The sequence below is a fragment of the Dipodomys merriami genome, unplaced genomic scaffold, assembly GCF_024711535.1.
Source record: "Dipodomys merriami isolate MVZ:Mamm:240054 unplaced genomic scaffold, mDipMer1.0.p SCAF_27, whole genome shotgun sequence".
Taxonomy (NCBI): domain Eukaryota; kingdom Metazoa; phylum Chordata; class Mammalia; order Rodentia; family Heteromyidae; genus Dipodomys; species Dipodomys merriami.
This window is the reverse complement of record NW_027204159.1, coordinates 13,171,272-13,190,399: the sequence shown is the minus strand read 5'-3', so window position 1 is coordinate 13,190,399 and position 19,128 is coordinate 13,171,272. Positions and strand designations below refer to the sequence as shown.

The 19,128-nt window shown below is 40.3% G+C and overlaps 1 protein-coding gene and 1 long non-coding RNA gene across 3 annotated transcripts in view; one reads left to right on the top strand and one right to left on the bottom strand.

Annotated features, from left to right (window-relative positions):
* Positions 1-2,297, top strand: part of Plac8l1 (PLAC8 like 1) — a 31,304-nt gene extending 29,007 nt beyond the window's left edge. Inside the window, exons 3-4 of one of the 2 annotated variants that reach the window (XM_070036000.1) lie at positions 136-272; positions 2,091-2,297. In XM_070036000.1, coding sequence (XP_069892101.1) covers positions 136-272; positions 2,091-2,171 — 218 coding nt within the window. In that variant the 3' untranslated portion in view covers positions 2,172-2,297. Of the gene's footprint in view, positions 1-135; positions 273-2,030 lie in introns of both variants that reach the window. The other variant, XM_070035999.1, reaches the window with a different exon arrangement.
* Positions 2,298-13,362: 11,065 nt separating this feature from the next.
* On the bottom strand, positions 13,363-14,619 carry LOC138837314 (uncharacterized). The gene is made up of 2 exons (XR_011375299.1): positions 14,545-14,619; positions 13,363-13,643 (listed from the first exon to the last, which is right to left on the bottom strand). It is a non-coding gene; the product is annotated as an uncharacterized lncRNA (long non-coding RNA).
* Positions 14,620-19,128: the final 4,509 nt, after the last annotated feature.

Below are 19,128 nucleotides of genomic sequence, written 5' to 3'. Positions count from 1 at the left end.
ACTCTCAGTTCCTGACTGCATTCAGGCAATGTTCAGCATTGCATTGATGAGCTAGAGATGTAAAAGCTATTTAAGACCAGACATTGCTCCCTGCCCATCTAAGAACCCTGGCTTTCTGTTATGTGGTATTGACAGGTTTCTGTGGTCTGTTTTGTCCCATGTGTCTTGAGTGTGACATCGCCAGGCATTATGGAGAGTGTCTTTGTTGGCCACTGTTACCTGGGTCTACCTTGGCACTGAGAACTGGCACCAGAGAGAGACATAAAATCCAGGTGAGTGCATTTGGGGTACCTACATGAGAATCTGGATACCTCTCAGGTCTGTGGTCTCCCCACAAACAGTGACTCCCCTCTGAAAGACAATTCCTATTTCATTCTTCACTAGGAAGGGTAAGTTAACTAAGATACTGTTTTGGGAAGGGGAACTCCTGGGGAAAATGACAATGCAGATTGTAGGTCAGTGGCTTGATTAGTTCATTGGCTCAGCTGTGTTCTCTGGGTTGTGCTTTGATGAACAGCAACAGGAGGATATAGACATGATTGATTAGTCCTCCTCTCTACGCTAACACACATGCCCTGCCATCTACAAAAATAAAACCACACTGTCTCCTCCTGCTTCAGGAGAGGATGACAGATGGAATCAAGTTTGAAGGATACACTTGGGAGGTATAGCCTAGATGACATGCAGAATTCACTTTGGGGGTTCCCTGGAGCCTTTTGAAGAGTCAGAGAGTCAATTTCCAGCCCAGCAGAGACCGAAGTTCCTAAAGAGGTTAGGGAGAAATAGATGACACATATCAGGATGTGATTCGGTTTTAGAAAGTAATTCCTTTATGTGTTCCATGGAATGGTGCCTACAATATATTTTTAGGTTAAAAAAAATCCAAGGCTTAGAAACATGCAACTATTCACATAAAAAGGTTATAATTGTATATAATTATGTAGACTGCATTTTCTGGAAGTACATACAAGAAAGTGCTAATTCCATGCAAGGCGTTGGTGGCTCACTCCTATAATTCTAGCTACTCAGGAGGCTGAAATCTGAGGATCATAGTTCAAAGACAGCCTGGACAGGAAAGTCCATGAGACTCTTATTTTCAATTAACCACCAAAAAGCTGAAAGTGAAGTGTGGCTAAAGTGGTAGAACACAAGCCTTGAACAAAAAAGCTCAAGAGCATGCAGGCCCCCCCCGCCCCCACACTCTGAAACTCTTTTTTTTTTTTGGTGGTTGTGGGGCCTGAACTCTGGGCCTGGGCACTGTCCCTCAGCTCCTCAGCTCAAGGCTAGCACTCTACCACTTGAGCCATAGCGCCACTTCCAGCTTTTTCTGCTTATGTGGTGCTGAGGAATCGAACCCAGGGCCTCATGCATGTGACACAAGCACTCTACCACTGAGCCACCTTCCCAGCCCTGTCCCTTCCTTTTAAAAGATTATTTGTACCAGTAGTAGGGCTTCAACTCAAGGCCTGATGTTGACTCTCAATTTTTCCCACTCTAGGCTGTCACTCTATCACTTGAACCACACCTCTACGTCTAGCTTTTTGGTGGTTATTTAGAGATTAGAGTCTCATGCTTGGGATAGGTTTGAACCACCATGTTCAGATCTCAGCCTGGAGTAGAGCTCTAGGATTACAGGTGTGAGCCACCAGCACCTGCGCCTCCCTTATCACTGTTTACTGTGGGAATTTGGGGCCATTGAACTTATTACATACTCTGAAAAAAAAACAATTTGATAATTACAAATAGTAAGTCTACCCTTGGAGAAAAAAGCAACAAATAGCCATATATTAACAGATAAATAAGTAGTTTCAAATAAGAGGCCCATGTCAAGGGTTGTAGGGGACAAAGCTCTGAACTGCAGGCTATGAACAGCCACTGAGCATCTGGCATGTGGGCCATGCAGTGTCCTTGCTGTTGGCTTAAGGGGTTGGTGGATCTTGGAAGCTGTGGGTGGGAGGGGCCAGTAGGTAACATTAATGGTAATGAACCTGGGGAATTTCCACAGAACAGAGACCCTCATTTTGCCCTAGGGCACATTGTGTGAGGATTGGCTGGCAGTGTACTGCTGTTGGCCTTTTTCCATCTGCCAGGTGGCCCGGGAACTCAAGATGAGAACCTCTCAACTCTATGAAATCTGTGAAGTCCCTTCAACCAAGGACACCCTGGTCTGATAGAACAAAATAACTCCTTTCCCTTACTCCTTCCCCATCCTCCCCCTACCCTCCTTTTAATCCCTTTCAGTAGCTTCTTTTTCCTGAGTTTTCACTGAGATACTAGAAAATAAATGGTATCTTCCATGACTGTCTCTGTTGTTGTTCTTTCTTTACATATTTCCTGATGAAAACTTTAGTAAATAGTTTGAATTTGCTATTCCAGTGCAGTAGTCTAGTTAGGTTCTTACCTGTAATCCTAGTTACTCATTTGGTTGCAATCTGAAGACCATGGTTCAAAACCAGCCTGGGAAGAGCAGTCCATGGGACACTTATGTGCATTAATCACCAAAAAGCTGTAAGTAGATCTGTGGCTCAAGTAGTAGAGCACTAGCCTTGAGCAAAAAAGCTCAAGGACAGCACCCAAGCTCTTAGTTCAAGCCCTAGGCTGACAAGAGCAACAACAACAACAACAAAACCCTAAAAACCAAAGTGTGTTCTAGAGATCAGTTCCTGCCCACCCTCCCAGCTTCCTACTGCTATCCATTCAGAAGTGTATCTGGAGACTGAATGAACTGTTACCTGACTTTTTTGGATCAAACCAGCTTACTTTATTTTTTTAAATGTTTATTTTTATTGTATAAATACTGTACAGAGGGGTTACAGTTACATGAGTAAGGTAATGAATACATTTCCTATGGAGCATTGTGTTACCCCCTCCTTTGTTTTTCCCCTACCATCCCTTCATTTCCCACCTCCCCAACTCCTCCCTCCCCCCACCCCCTGCTCTAAGTTGTAAAATTGGTTTTGTTTTCAACAGAGTGTTTTGTACATCTCATTGTTACAATGCGTCAACTTGAATCCTTATTTCAGCATTTTGTTATTTCCTTTCTTCTCCCCAAATCAGAAAGATGCAGGGCACAGGAATAAATACAGTGAAAACAGGAGTTATACCATGGGGGAAGAACATACAAAAGAAACAAAAAACACATAGTATATCATAAGTATATTAAAAACAACAGCAAGAAAGATAAAACCTCTTGTGTCCTGATCTTGGGGTTCATTTTGCTTAGCATCATCTTAGCTGGTCATATGTACATAGCTTTTGACCTTTTCTGCTTGTCTGGTATATATACTAGTTATTGCAAATAAGGGAATCCATGGGACCTATATATTTCTTTGGGTCTGGCTTACTTCACTTAATATAATTTTTTCCAAGTCTTTCCATTTCCTAACAAATGGGGTGATGCCATTCTTTCTGATGGAGGCATAGAATTTCATCATATATATATATATATATATATATATATATATATATATATATATATATAATATTTTCTTGCTCCATTTGTCTACTGCGTGGCATCTGGGTTGGTTCCATGTCTTAGCTATGGTAAATAATGCTGCAGTAAACATAGTTGTGCTGGTAGCTTTAGGATGGCCTTATTTTGTATCATTTGGGTAAATGTCCAAAAGTGGGATTGCAGGGTCATAGGGGAGCTCTATGTGGAGTCTTTTGAGGAACTTCCATACTGTTTTCCAAAGTAGCTGAACAAGTTTACACTCCCACTAACAATGTAGTAGGGTTCCCTTTTGGCCACATCCCCTCCAGCATCTGTTGTTATTAGAGTTCTTGATTGTAGCCATTCTAACTGGGGTGAGGTGGAATCTCAATGTTGTTTTGATTTGCATTTCTTTTATGGCTAGAGAAGTTGAGCATTTCTTCATGTGTCTATTGAAATTCTGTTTTCTTTTCCATGTGAAAATGAATTTGGCTTATAAACTTATAAGTAAATACATTGGGTAGTATAAATGTATATATAAAGGTATATATAATATAAAGGTATATATAAAGGTATATATAAATGTATTAGCTGAAATATGTTACATTCAAGAGTGATCTCAGATTGTGTAATTCCTTATAAAGGCAAAATCAAAATTGGTAAAATAAACCCTATGAAGTGGGTACTCGAATGGGTGGAGCCATCAAGGGGAAAGAGGTTAAATAAATGAAGAGGAGAAATGCAGGACTACAGTCAAGAATACAATGTATATTCCACAAAATTTAGAAGAGTGAGAGGAGGATGAGGGTTTTGGAAAGGCTAACACTGATCAAGATGTATTGTATTCATAAACTTTGTTAAATGGCAACTCGTTTGTACAAGTACTTAAAGATAATAAAAAGAAAAAAGTGTGCATTTTCCCTAAAATATCAGTGATGGTGCAGGTGATAATCAATTTTAGTTAGCTCCTGGATTGAGCACCACATGCCAGTGAAACACATAAGCCATTGACCTTCACCTATTTTGATTTGGCTCAAATCAGTACTTGGTTGCATAAAGGAGAAAGTCTTAGGTTTGAACTAATCTTGAGCCCTTCCCTAACACTTACAGGCTTCAGGCACAAAGCCTTAGATAGATAATTGTTTGCTTGGTAGATAATTATTGAATTTATCTCCTGCATCCCTTACTCAACAAACCAATAAAACAAAACAAAAAACCATCTGTCTATATGTGTGAATGTAACTTTGCTAGGCCATTAGGAAGCTTTAACCCAATATGGCCGGTGTTCTTATTAGAAAAGGAGAAGACACACAGAGCTAGAGATACCTGGAGGGAAGACACCAGGGAGGCAGAGTCTGGAGTGATGCTGTCACAAGCCAAGGGATGGCTGCAGTAGCCAGAAGCTGGAAGAGTCAAGGGAGAGATTCTGGAGGCAGCACAGCCCTGCTGTGCTGGATTTCTAGCCTCCAGAGTTGTGATAGAGTAAGTTACTGCTGCTTCAGGACAACCAGTTTGATGGCAATTTATACCCCAGCTCTGGGAGGCTAATAACTAATCATTTATTATGTGCATATGCATTCTGGCGTATTCTGGCAGGCAGAAGCACAGAACAGACTGAAGAAATGGGTTTCTGGAGCCTGAAACACCTGTTCACAGTTTCAGTTTTTTTCATGTTAAAAGGGTGTGGTGACAGCACTGACCCCTTAGGACCATGAGGAGTGTAACAAGTCAAGTCATTGGACAGAGTGTCCACCTAGTAGTGAGGACTTAGTCTATCTATTGCTATGCTATGGTCACCTTATATTTGTAGCAAAATATACTCATTTTCTACTTGTAGGATATATTCTTTTAAATCAAATCTTGGATAAAACTTGAGCATTTTAAAATGACAATAGTATTTAAATATTCAAGTACTATTTAAAAGAAAAATATTAAAATAAGAACATTAGATGGGCATGACAAATATTGTGAAGATGTGCCCCCCTTTTTCTTTTTAGCATTTGAGTGTGCCAGATACCAAGCAAAACACTCTGCATGTTAGATTTCATCCTTTATATCCTCCAGGAAGACACTAATATATCTCCCCTTGTCAGAAAAGGGGTCTGAATCACAGATATATTAAATAACCTGCCCAAGGCTACTCAGCTGATGACATGGGCAGTCAGGCTGTGGGGGCAGCGTTCCTAAATTCTGCATGAAGCAGAGATGCTTCTGGCCACTTTCTTGCACCCGTGTAGTTGTAACAAACAGTATTAGCTCTGCATAGATGAAACTCAGTCTGGTTTATGGTGAGGGGAAATGGTACTTGTCTCTATCCTTAACAATTTCTACTTTTTCAATAGAGAAGCCCTAGAAGCTAAACTCCTCTAAGAAAATGTACTCAATGTTGACATTTAGTTAATGATCAAGTACTGCTCTCTCCAAACCTGCTACTGAAAAGCAACAACAGACCTGGTGGACAGGTCTATTAAGTAAAAATAAGTCTGCTTTTTTATTGTTTTATGCTAAAACATACCAGACTTTACAAGTTCATGGCTGGAAACTTTTATTTTTGGCAAAGAAAACATGGGTAATCTTTGTATTTGCATGTGATTGGCTCTTTCCCACAAGAAGAGTGTTTTATAGACTTCTTCCATGGCAGAGCCATTTTTCTGCCTCTGATCAGTCTGGGCAGAAAGAGTGAACTTAGCACTTCATTAGTGCCATTGACCCGAGCAAGAGTAACTCTGGGCTCTAAAGACATTAAATTTACCGTAGAACCACAGAATACTAAAGAACTATCCTAAGTGGATAGTTCTGTGAAGATGGATGGTACAGACAAGTCTGAAGGGAGGTGACTTAGGGCTATGGCTTCTGATTTTCAAGACTATATTAAGACCAAGAAAAAGAAACTTGACAAAAATATGTTCTTCCTACGAGAGACATTCTCCACTCTAGCTATTTATGTGTGAGACAGTAACTCTGACATCAAACTTCCCATCAGCTCGGTTTTATAGAGAGCTGTGAGGCTGAGAGTCCCTCAGTGGTGAAAACATTATGTTTGTTGCTCTTCTTCTTAGAAAATTCCTTTTGGCTTTCCAGGATGCACAGTGTGGAACAAATCTCTGATGACTCCTCTTGGGTAAACAACACCAACGGACATTTCAAAGTAATCCATACAGCTTGTTCTGTATTACCAACCAGCCTAGACAACTGAGAAATTCCCCAACGCTCTGTTGGCTTTACAGTGGAATATACAAAGAAAAAGCTGGAACTCTATTTTGTTTGGAGCAAAGATATGGATAGTTAGGAAGCTCCTAAGCGTCCTGTGCAATAATTTTTATATGTTTATGTTGTACTTTAAAAAAGTAAAAACACAAGAGTCTGTTGCTTTCCTGTTTACACTTTCAGGGAGGAATGAATTGTTCTCCCTGATTGCTTTCTTCTTTTTGGGGTACTACCTAAATACCACCTCCCTTTGACCAAATGCAGTAATAAGAAGCAATGGTTTCAGGAAATGAAGCTTATGTTTCCTGGTTAGAAAATGATTCTAGGTGAGGGAAGGAGTGACATTGTCCAAAAAGAAATGTACTCTTTATGTGACTTATGTAACTGTAACCCCTCCATACACCACCTTTATAATAACAATAAAAAATAAAAAAAATACAAAAGAAAATGCTTCTAGGGAAAATTTCTTGCTTAACTCTATTATAATCATTCAAATTCATCTTCACCTGCTCTTTTGCCACCTCTGCCACTCTCTGAGTCATGATTATTTAAACTCTTTATGTTGAAACTGAGACCAGATACAGAAACTAGAAAACAGTGAGCTTTCATTAAGCTTCTGAGGTTTTCTGGGCACAAATTAAATTCTTCATTTTGTGTTCCAGAAAATACTTGGTTCATTGACTAAACAGGTTCAAAGGAACTGCTAAATCCTTACAAAACCTTCCATTATGAGTCATGAGAATTGCCAGAGACTTAAAAGACAAGCTATGTAAAATTAAGAGCAATGGTTTCCTGTTGCTCAAATTGTTGAGAGGTAGGAGCAAGTTTTGTTTCCAGTGGGAATGGAAGTGTGTGTTAATAGCCAATGTGGTCACAGCCCATGGGTACTAAAAGTTATGTTGTTCTCCCTAGCTTTTATGGGGGGCAATCTGCTGATATTTCTTCATACATTTCATCTATAAAATTAATATGCCTTGCAACTGTAGAATGTTACCTCAGAAAAGAGGTCATTCAAAGCTCAGTATATAGTGCACTGTAAGGATCATGTACTATCAAGAAAGTTCTGGAATCTGAAGGCAATGTCTTCTCATTTCTCACTGCTCAGGCTAAAGAGAAGCCAATCTGAATTCCCACCGGAGGAAATAGAACCAGTACATTTAGTTCTGTTGTTTAGAGGAAAAGGATAACTGATGGAAACACCATCTTTGAACATGTGTGAGGAGGGGATATTAACCAAATGAATCTTATCTCTTGCCTTGTCATCCAATGCTTGTCAGGTAAACCCAACACTTTAGGGCTTCCTATTACTAATAATCTTTTCCTGGGGTTGAGAGAAAGATATGGTTAAGAATTCCAAATTAAGTTATGTGTCTCAATTAAAAAATTGGTTCTGTGGGTGCTGGTGTCTCACGCCTATAATCCTGATCACTCAGGAGGCTGAGATCTGAGGACTGGAGCTCCAAGCCAGCCTAGGTAGGAAAGACCACGAGACCCTTATCTCTAATTAACCACCCAAAAATCCAGAAGTGGATCTGCAGCCCAAGTGGTAGAGCACTAACCTTGAGCAAAAAAAGTTCAGGGACAGGACCAGGCCCTGAGTTCAAGTTCCCAGATTGGCACACAAAGACAAAAAGTTCCATTTTAAGTTGGGTGTGTGACAGTACTTCACATAGAGAAAAAGCATTTTTGAAATGACTTTACACAGCTCTATTCTTACCCTGTTTTGGGTGTGTGCTCTTGTTTACAAACACAACTAGATGAAAACCAAGCAAGGGTGCTTCAAGATAAAGTTATGATCCCAAACTTTTTTTTTTTTTTTTTTTTTTGCTGGTCATGGGGGCTGAACTCTGGGCCTGGTCACTGTCCCTCAGCTCTTCAGCTCAAGGCTAGAGCTCTACCACTGGAGTCACAGTGCCACTTCTGGCTTTTTTCTGCTTATGTGGTGCTGAGGAATCGAACTCAGGGTCTCATGAAAACAAGGCAAGCACTCTATCACTGAGCCACCTTCCCAGCCCCAAATGTGTGATCCAAAATAATTTTAGGGTATCTGTGAATTTCGTTCGTCTGTGTAATTTTTCTCGAGTTAATACAGATGATTTAAAAATTGTATTTTTAAAAAGTAGTAGAACATTTTCTTGTGGCTTGTTCTTTATGATGGTATATTTATAAATACATGTGGACACACAGTTATAACTGGTTTTTCTACTTGAAATATCCTCTGCAGAGATTATGGTCTGTGAAAATATATGGATCATATTCTATGTCTCATGGATTTTTCTTGTTTGAGATTCTATCACATCTTTCTTTCCTATTGTGGTATTGTAGGTATTCTAGGATACTCTCTGGGTCAGAAGGAATAGGAGGAAAGACAGAATAGAAAGGAATAGGGGTATGGCAGAGAAATACAAGATGCTCAGTGGTGGGATGGACAGGAGACACTGTGAAGTACTGGTCTCTCTCTGAATATATCTATATCTATATCTATATCTATCTATAGATCTATATCCATAGATCGATCGATCGATCTACCGATCTATCTATCTATCGATCTATCTATCTATATATATGGATCTATCTATCTATCTATTTATCTATATGGATCTATCTATCTATCTATCTATCTATCTATCTATCTTATCTATCTATCTAGATCTATCTATCTATCTATCTATCTATCTATCTATCTATCTATCTATCTATCTATCTATCTATAATTTTTTTTGCTGGTCCTTGAACTCTGGGCCTGGGTTTTGTCCCTGAGCTTCTTTTGCTCAAGGTTAGTGCTCTACCACTTGAGCCACAGTGCCACTTCTGCCTTTTTCTGAATAGTTTATTAGAGATAAGTCTCATGGACTTTTCTGTCTGGGATGACTTCAAACTGTGATCCTCAGATCTTAGCCTCCCAAATAACTAGGATTACAGGCACGAGCCACTGGTGTCCAGCTGTCTCTGTGAATATTCTTAGAGAAGAACATCACATTATCTATCCCTTGCATTACTCTAAATTTGAGCTGCAGACAGACTAGACACAAAGCTAGAAAGCATTTGATGTCAATCTTTTCATTTGTTAGTTTGGTGCTGTGCTGTGACTAATTGGCAAGATCAAGTTTGGCTTTGACAACAGAAGTGAATAAAAAGAGGGATGGGATTCTAGAGTAATGTGCAACAGCACATGACTCATTTGCATTTCTCTATCTTGGCCTACTCTCCATTAATACTGGGGCAAAGATAGGGTTACCAGACTATTAGTATTCTTTTTTTTTTATATTTTATTTTATTTTATTTGAGAACATACTGTACAGAGGGGTTACCATTACATGGGCAGGATAATGCATACATTTCTTACCAAGCATTGCAGCCTCCTCCTTTGTTTACCCTTCACCTCCCTTCCCAGCCTCCCCCCTCCCCCCCACCCGATCATACCCCCCTCCCCCCCCACACTGACATTGTAAAGCTGCTTTTGACATGACATTTTGTACTTCTCATTGTTGCAACAGGTCCACCTGAATCCTTAAACGACTTGTTTGTCCCCATCTCCTCCACATGTTATACTGACATCAAATATAGTGAAAGCAGGGGTTACACTGTGGGGGAGGGACATACAAAGCAACAAAGAATAATCTTATAAATGCATTAGAAACACATGCATGAAAGAAATGAAAACATTAAAATACATATTTAAGGGTTCGTTTTCCTAACATCACATTATCTGACCTTTTCTGCTTGACTCATACCTATACTAGATATTGCAAATAAGGGAAACCATGGGACCTATGTTTCTTTGGGCCTGGCTTACTTCACTTAATATACTTTTTTCCAAGCCTTTCCATTTCCTAACAAATGGGGAAATGTCATTCTTTCTGATGGAGGCATAGAATTCGATTGTGTATATATACCACATTTTCTTGATCCATTCTTCTACTGAGGGGCATCTGGGTTGGTTCCATATCTTAGCAATGGTAAATAATGCTGCAATAAACATAGTTGTGCTGGTAGCTTTAGTGTGGTCTTGTTTGTAAACATTTGGGTAAATGCCCAAAAGTGGGATTGCTGGGTCATAGGGGAGTTCTATGTGAAGTCTTTTGAGGAACCTCCATACTGCTTTCCAAAGTGGTTGATCAAGTTTACATTCCCACCAACAATGAAGTAAGGTTCCTTTCTGTCCACATCCCCTCCAGCATCTGTTGTTGTTAGAGTTCTTGATTTTTGCTGTTCTAACTGGAGTGAGGTGATATCTCAATGTTGTTTTGATTTGCATTTCTTTTATGGCTAGGGATGTTGAACATTTCTTCATGTGTCTATTGGCCATCCTTCTTTCTTCTTCAGAGAAGCTTCTCTTTAAGTCTTTCACCCACTTATTTATTGGGCAGTTGTTTCTTTGAGGATTTGTTGTTGGGTGGTTTAATTTTTGAGTTCCAAGTATATTTTAGATATGAGACCCTTGTCCGTTGTATGGCTAGTAAAGATCTTCTCCCAATCGGTGGGCTTTCTATTGATCTTGCTAGCTATGTCATTTGCCCTGCAGAAGCTCTGCAACCTTATGCAATCCCATTTGTCCAACCTTTCTTTGATTTGTTGTGTTTCTGGGTCTCTATTCAGAAAATTTCGGCCTGAGCCAAGGAGACCTAGGGTTTCTCCTATTCCATCCTGTAATGTTTTCAGAGTGTCTGCTTTGAGTTCAAGGTCTTTGATCCATTTGGAGTTGATTCTGGTGCAGGGTGATATATAAGGATCTAGCTTTAGTTTTCTACATGTAGTTAACCAATTTTGCCAGCACCATTTACTGAAGAGGCTGTCTTTCTTCCATTCTATTGTTTTAGCTTCCTTATCGAAGATTAGATGGCTATAGGTCTGTAGGTTCATTTCTGGGTTTTCAATTCTATTCCATTGGACTATTAGTATTCTTGTTCTATCCCTAATGTTGAAGGAATGTCTCTTAGTATACAAACTTCTACTGAGCAGTTTTCACCCAACAGATTGCTCACTTTTTTTTTTTTTAACATCCTGGTAGTTGCTAGCTTTTCCTGAGAAGGTTACTGAGGCAAGTTCTGCGAAGGCAAAAAAGAATTGATAATGCAAGAATATAACATGGGAATAATCATAGTTCTTAAAAATTATCATACCTCTTGAGCAGGGATTTGTCTTGTCTTTTTGCAGAAGATAATGCTGAGTCTTTCTCAGCATCTCATATGAAGAGGGATGTAGACATAGCATATTGTCCTCACGGTTGGTGATACGAATTGGTCTTTGGTTAAGGAAGATGTCACTAAGTTTCTTCACTGAAGATTCACAATTTTCCTTTTTTTGTGGTCAATAATAATGTCTCCTGAGGAGGTACTCTGAGTTTTTCCAGGGTTTTATCCACTGGTTTTAACATCCATTTATGATTCTTGCTTCACACAATTATTACTGTACAGGTAGCCAAATGATGATTTTTTTTTAAAAAGAAAATTCAATCCTTGTACACTTAATGGTTGGTGCTCTTTTAATGAAAAGCTTTCTCTTTCCAACTAATCTTTATTTATTCAGTATGGACTCTAATTCTTTTTTGAACTTATGAATTATTACATGAGACTATCCTAAATGAATAATTGGAAAACAATGGTGTTTCAACAGATAGACCACAAATGGTATTCTTCAAATACTAAGACAGCAAAAACAACAAACTGAGCAACTGTTTTTTTTTTTTTTTTTTTTTTTTTTTGTCGGTCATGGGGCTTGAACTCTGGGCTTGGGCGCTGTCCCTCAGCTCTTCAGCTCAAGGTGAGCGCTCTACCACTTGAGCTACAGCGCCACTTCCGGTTTTCTAGTGGTTTATTGGAGATAGGAGTCTCACGGTCTTTCCTGCCCGGGCTGGCTTTGAACCGCGATTCTCAGATCTCAGCCTCCTGAGTAGCTAGGATTACAGGCGTGAGCCACCGGCGCCCGGCTGAGCAACTGTTTAAGGTAGAATGAAACTAAAGAGACATGACAATTATATGCAATATGTAGACTTGGAAGCGACCTAGACAAGAGTTTTGAAAAGTATTTCTGTAAAAAAAATAGTAGGGCAATTCTCCCCCACAGTGTAACCCCCGCTTTCACTATATTTGATGTCAGTATAACATGTGGAGGAGATGGGGGCAAACAAGTCGTTTAAGGATTCAGGTGGACCTGTTGCAACAATGAGAAGTACAAAATGTCATGTCAAAACCAGCTTTACAATGTCGGTGGGGGGGGGAGGGGGGTATAATTGGGTGGGGGGAGGGGGGAGGCTGGGAAGGGAGGTGAAGGGTAAACAAAGGAGGAGGCTGCAATGCTTGGTAAGAAATGTATGCATTATCCTGCCCATGTAATTGTAGCCCCTCTGTACAGTATGTTCTCAAATAAAATAAAATAATATAAAAAAAATAGTAGGGCAATTGAATAAGACTATAGACTAGTTAACAGTTATCAATGTTGATTTCCCAATTTTTCTAGCTCTGCCACACTTGTATAAGAACATTATCTTTTTTTTTTTTTTTTAAGAAATACACCCAGAAATGTTTAGGGATTCATAAGCATTTGATTTTCAACTTACTTTGAAATGACAAAGAAAACTTGGTCAAAATGAACATGGCAAAATGTTAACATTTGGGAGAATCTGCCAAAAGGGCACATAGGAATGTTTTGTACATATAGCAAATACTTATATAAGCCTGAAATTAATTCTGAAATAAGTTAAAATTTAGGAGCTCACACAATTATGTAGGGCTTCAAGTCTTTCATTCTGACCACCAAACTCATCCTGCTACTCTGTATTTCCAACATATATAACTTGTGCCTCTCCTAACATTTTGTCCCTTTTCTCTTCTTTTGTCTGAGAGTGTTCAGGAAAAACATGCCACCTAACATCTCTGGTCATCATTTGCAAGTTGGTTTGAGTGGGCACAGCAGGATTTGGTTGGCTTCTATGTCTCTCTTGCCTGAGCTTGGTTCTTGATCCCTTGTCCCAACTGGACATGATGAAGAGATCTGAAAAAAGCTAAAAGGATGATGAGAAATTGATCAGATAAAATTTGGTAACATTTTCTTTTCTTATATTTATATAAATATATATAAAGGTTTTCATGAATTCACACAAAAGCCCAGCAAAACAGGAAATAAGTAGCAAGAGTTTCCCATGTTTATTCTAGAGCCTGATTTCTTTCCTATCCAGATACTAGTATGATGTCACAGCTAGTTTTCTCTTTGGGGAAAGTAATAGTGATCAAGCCTTCTTTCTTTGGGGGCTTAGTGTTGGCTTGTAGGGGGTTCTTATTACACTAGTTTTGGGAGTCTTACTCATACTCCCTGTGTCCAACGGAGAACTCTCATCTGTGAGTCCCATGATAGGTGGTACCGAAGGAATCCAAGCTTTCAAACAAGCAGCCATATTTGGGCTGAAAACTGAGCTGCTCTGAGCTCTCAAGGGCTGCAAGCCCAGCCCTTATCTGTCAGTACCTCCATCTGGCATGATGGCAGACAGTTGTCACGAGGTGCCGGGTGGCTACCTCATACGCAATGGGAGAATACAAAACCTGTGATTACCAGGGTGTATTCAAACTCACCATGTCAACAAGGTACATAGCATTGGACCAGGCCTAGTGGTAAATGCCTGTAATCCACTTGAGCTGTGGAGTCAGGAAGATCATGAGTTCAAGGTCAGCCTAGGTTATATAGTGAGATTCTGTCTCAAAACAACAAACCTCCACAGGGGCACAGGATTTGAGTTGTGCTATCTTCATTCTTCATTGAATGTGGGTAGGAGTTTTAGTTTGTTATGCACTTATTTTAGCCCCTAAATGACAAAGGCAACTTGTCCTTAGACCTCCTGCCTCTCTTCCTCGTGGCCTATGGTGGTGGCTGTGCTGATGTTGGACATCTGCCTGTGGAGAAGGACCAACCTGCCCCCATCCCAGAAATGCTGCTTTGATGGACACATCAGTCCTGAGATCAGCTACTGGGAGAACGAATGTTTCTCTGAGACCGAAGACAACATTATTTGAGATGACTGCATCTGGATCCCATGGAAATGGTGATGCTGTGTTTGCTCTTTTATCTACATCCATTGTGATGTGGCATTTCTGGGAGCAAATGCCGGGGCAGGGAAGTCATAAGGAAGTAACTGCCCAGGGAAGGCTGGCTGCCACATTAATCTGACATGCTAAACGATATAGAAAGAACTTTCACTCAAAGATTGACGAAGATTTCGGTAGGCACCTGAAAACTCCATCAAGAGTAGATGTGACTTGCTCAGGGCTGGCATTGTGCAGGACAGGGAAACAGCCCTTGCTAGTGCTGTGTCTATAGGTCGAGGGTTTGGAATCAGGCAGGTGATAATGCTTTTGTTTACAGAGTAATCCAAAATGAGACAATCTGACATAGAGAAACCCTGATGTCTTTACTGGACACTGGTGACTCATGCCTGTAATCCTAACTTCTCAGGAGGCTGAGATCTGAGGATTTGGGCTTGTAGCTAGCCTAGGAAGACAAATTCAAGAGAATTATTATATGTAATAAACTAGCAAAAAGCTGGGGTGGAGGTATGGCTCAAGTGATAGAGCATCAGCTTTGAGTGAAAAAGCTAAATAACAAGCCCCAGTATTTCACTGCCTCTGATACATACATACATATATACATACATGCATATAATAACAACAACAACACCCTGACATCCAAGGAGAGCTTTTCTGTCCTATCTTAGATGAAGCGTTACTGAGCAGTTAGTAGTCACAGTGCCTGGATTCACTCCTAAACTCCATCAGTCCCTGCCCTAGTGACCCCACAGAGATGACTCTAGGCCTTAGATTCCTTGCTGGTAACACAAAGATAGTAATAGTGTTTATATGGTTGTGGTGAGATTTTTTTAGATGAGTTAATGTGAGTAAAGCATATAGGACAGTGTCTGGCACATAGCAGGGGTTCTCTAATTACTGGCTCCCAGTTATTATTCTAAATTAAGAGACTTCTGGAAGGCTACTTATTATGACCATGCTTCGTGATTGTATCAAAGAATGACAAGGCTGTACCTGGAAACAGGCTATTATTAAAGGATGGTTCACTGCCACATTTATTACTAGATTTCTTTTTGTAATAAAAGCCTGTCTCTGAGCTGGGTGTGGTGGCACAAACATGTAATCCTGGCTACTTGGGAGGCAGAGATTAAGGGATTGTGGCACAAGGCCACTCAGGCAAAAGGAGAAGTTTCAGCTCACTAAATGACTGAGTCCTGTCACCCCTTTATGCAAGGGAAACACAATTCAGGATGCAGCGATGTATACCTGTATCTCCAATGATATAGGGAAACACCAGTAAGAGGATCTTAGGCCAGGCTGCCATCGACACAGAGTGAGACCCTACACTGAAACTAATCAATGCAAATAGAGGTTGGGAACATGGCTCAAGTGGTGGAGCTCCTGCCTAGCAAGCATGAAGCCCCGGGTTCCATTCCTAGTACTGACAAAACAACCCATCTCACTTTCTCAAATTAATTTTAAAATCTTTTCACACTAATGTATAAAACGAAGCTAACAATAGTTCAGTATTTGCTTTCTATGAATGTGGCAAGATGGCTTCTCATATCCATTACATAGTTGAGAAAACTGAGCCTCAGAGAGGTGAAGTGGCTTCACAGCCAGTCATACTTGATACCTAGTTCTAAAGTCTGAACTCAGAAATGCTATGCTAGAGAAATAGAGGAAGGCAGAGGGAAGGAAAGTGACAGAGAAGAGGGAGAAAGGGAGAGAGAGAGACAGAGACACATATAGAGAGAAATAGACACAAATACTCACAAGCGTTTTCCAAATGTATCAATGGGTGTGGAAATCCAATTAGTGTATCCTAATGATAACAAAGGCAATGACATTACATGCCTTGGTGACACAATTCCAAATGACACTTTTGAATTTTATTTGTTTGTGTGCATGTGTGTGTATTGATACTGGAGCTTGAACTCAGGACCTGGGTGCTGTTCTTTAGCTTTTTCACTCAAAGTGCTCTACCACTTGAGCCACAGTACTATTTCTGGCTTTTTAGTTGTTAATTGGAGAGAAAAATCCTTCAGATTAATCTGCCAGACTTGGCTTTGAACTGTGATCCTCAAATCTCAGCCTCATTAGTAGCTAGGATTACAACTGTATGCCACTGGTGTCCAGCAACAGATTGTTTTTTGCTTTCAGTGCAGTCATTAAAGGAGGTCTGTTTGTGGACAATGAGTTCTTAAGAGCAGTTTGGATTTCTAGTGCTTGAGCCAAGTCTCTTGTACTGACTGGGGATGAGGTGGAAAAAAGACCTCCTAAAGAGGGTGGTCTTGTCAGGAAAACAGAGCATCTATATATTCTTTCTGAATGGTCAAAAATGTGCCATCCATGAAGCAGTGTTAAAGGAGCCTATTCTATGGAGAGTTTTCTGGACACTCTGATCCTTCTTGTCACCCACTGTGCTGCATGGCTGGCTCCTCCTCCATCTTCCAGTCTCAATTCTGATGTCACCTCCATGGAGACAACTTCACGACCATGCTACTTCATACCTCTCAGTCCCGTTGTGTCCCATCACTATTTTTTCCTTCATAACCTCGGTCATATGGACATTCTCCTCTTTGTACATCATTTACTACTCTTCTGGAAGGGAGCAAGTTTATCAGTGTTGCTCATGGCCGTATCCCACCTGTGTGGAACTTAGCAACTGCTCAGGAGCTAGATGACAAATCAAATTGTGGAATGAAGAATGGATGGAACAGCAGTAATGTTGACCCAGGAAGAAAGCTGTTTTGGGGGGTGGGGAAAGCTCATGTGTTGGAGAGTTGAGTTGCCAGATGGTGGCGCTATTTTGAGACATTCTCCTAGCCAGAAGGTGGGGCTTAGCAGGAGGAAGTCACTGAGGATGCATCTTTGAAGGTTATAACTGGTCCTTGGTCCCTTCCTGGCTCTTCTACTTCCTGTCCATCATGAGTTGAATAGCTTCTGCCACAGGTTGCTGCTGCCATGATGTTCTGATTCATTGCAGGCCTGGAAACCCGGAGACAGGCAATCACAGACTGAGCTCTCTGAAACCACAAGCCAAGATGAATAATTCCTCCTTTGAGTTGTTTTCATCTGGTATTTTGTCACAAAGACTCAAAGTGTAACTAATACAAAAATATTCTGTGACTTTAAATGGAGACGAAATTAGACATTGGCCTGGATACTGTAGGACATAATGGCATGTCCAGCAGGAGTTAACTAATCAACACATGCGTTTTCTGAATTACATAGTGTGCCAGGGACATTTAATTTCTGTTAATTGGCATCAAGGAAGAGGAGTTGTTAACGAAATCATTGACCAGCTGGAAGCATATCTGTGTTAGATAATCAGAGCAGACATTTCCTAAATGGTGATATTTGTAAGAGAAGAGCCCAAGAGTTCAAGACCAGGAAGAAGCTGCAAGTCCCCAGTGGGGCTACAACACCATGTGCTTGCAAACTGCATGCTTGGGTATGGAAGCCCTAAATATGAAACCATCAGAGATGAGGCAGGTACTGAGACGGTAAGGCTTGCCCCAAGAGAAATGACTGATGCCATAAAGATGCACTTACAACTAATTGTCATATTGCTCCAATGTTGATGCTGTTTTGCCAGTTTATTGGAGAGGTGAAGAGAGCCAAGAGGCAGTGTTTCACAGCTGGTCCACTGCTTTGCAACTATGCCTTTAGATGAATGATTTATCCTCTGAGCTTTACTTATTTGTAAGTAGGGGAAAGTAGCACTGAACCTACAGGGTTGCTGTTAGGATTAAATTACAAAAGTGCATGAAAATAATAATAATTAGAACTAATATAGTCTTTTCTTTCTTTCTTTCTTTCTTTCTTTCTTTCTTTCTTTCTTTCTTTCTTTCTTTCTTTCTTTCTTTCTTTCTTTCTTTCTTTCTTTCTTTTTTGTTTTGATTGGTCATGGAACTTGAACTCTGGGCCTGGGTGTCCCTCAACTCTTCAGCTCAAAGCGAGCGCTCTACTGCTTGAGCCACAGTGCCACTTCTGGTTTTCTGAAGGTTAATTGGAGATAAGAGTCTCATGGACTTTCCTGCCTGGGCTGGCTTTGAGCTGTGATTCTCAGATCTCAGCCTCCTGAGTAGCTAGGATTACAGGTGTGAGCCACTGGCACCTGACTTAATTTAGTCTTTTCTATGTGTAGTGTTCATGACAATAAATACATTATCTTATCATTTTTTTTTTGTGCTGGGACTGGGGTTTGAACTTGGGTCTTGTTCTTTCCCTTAGTTTTTTTTCTGCTTCAGGCTGGTGCTTTAGCACTTGAGCCACATCTCCACTGGTTAATTGGAGATACGAGTCTTATAGACTTTCCTGCCTGGGGTGACTTTGAACCTCGACCCTCAGAATTAGTCTCCTGAGTAGCTAGTATTACAGGTGTGAGCCACTACCATCTGGCTATTATCTTCTTTAATGCCCAATGAAGCACTCAAGGAAAACACAATTGCTATCTGCAGTATATAG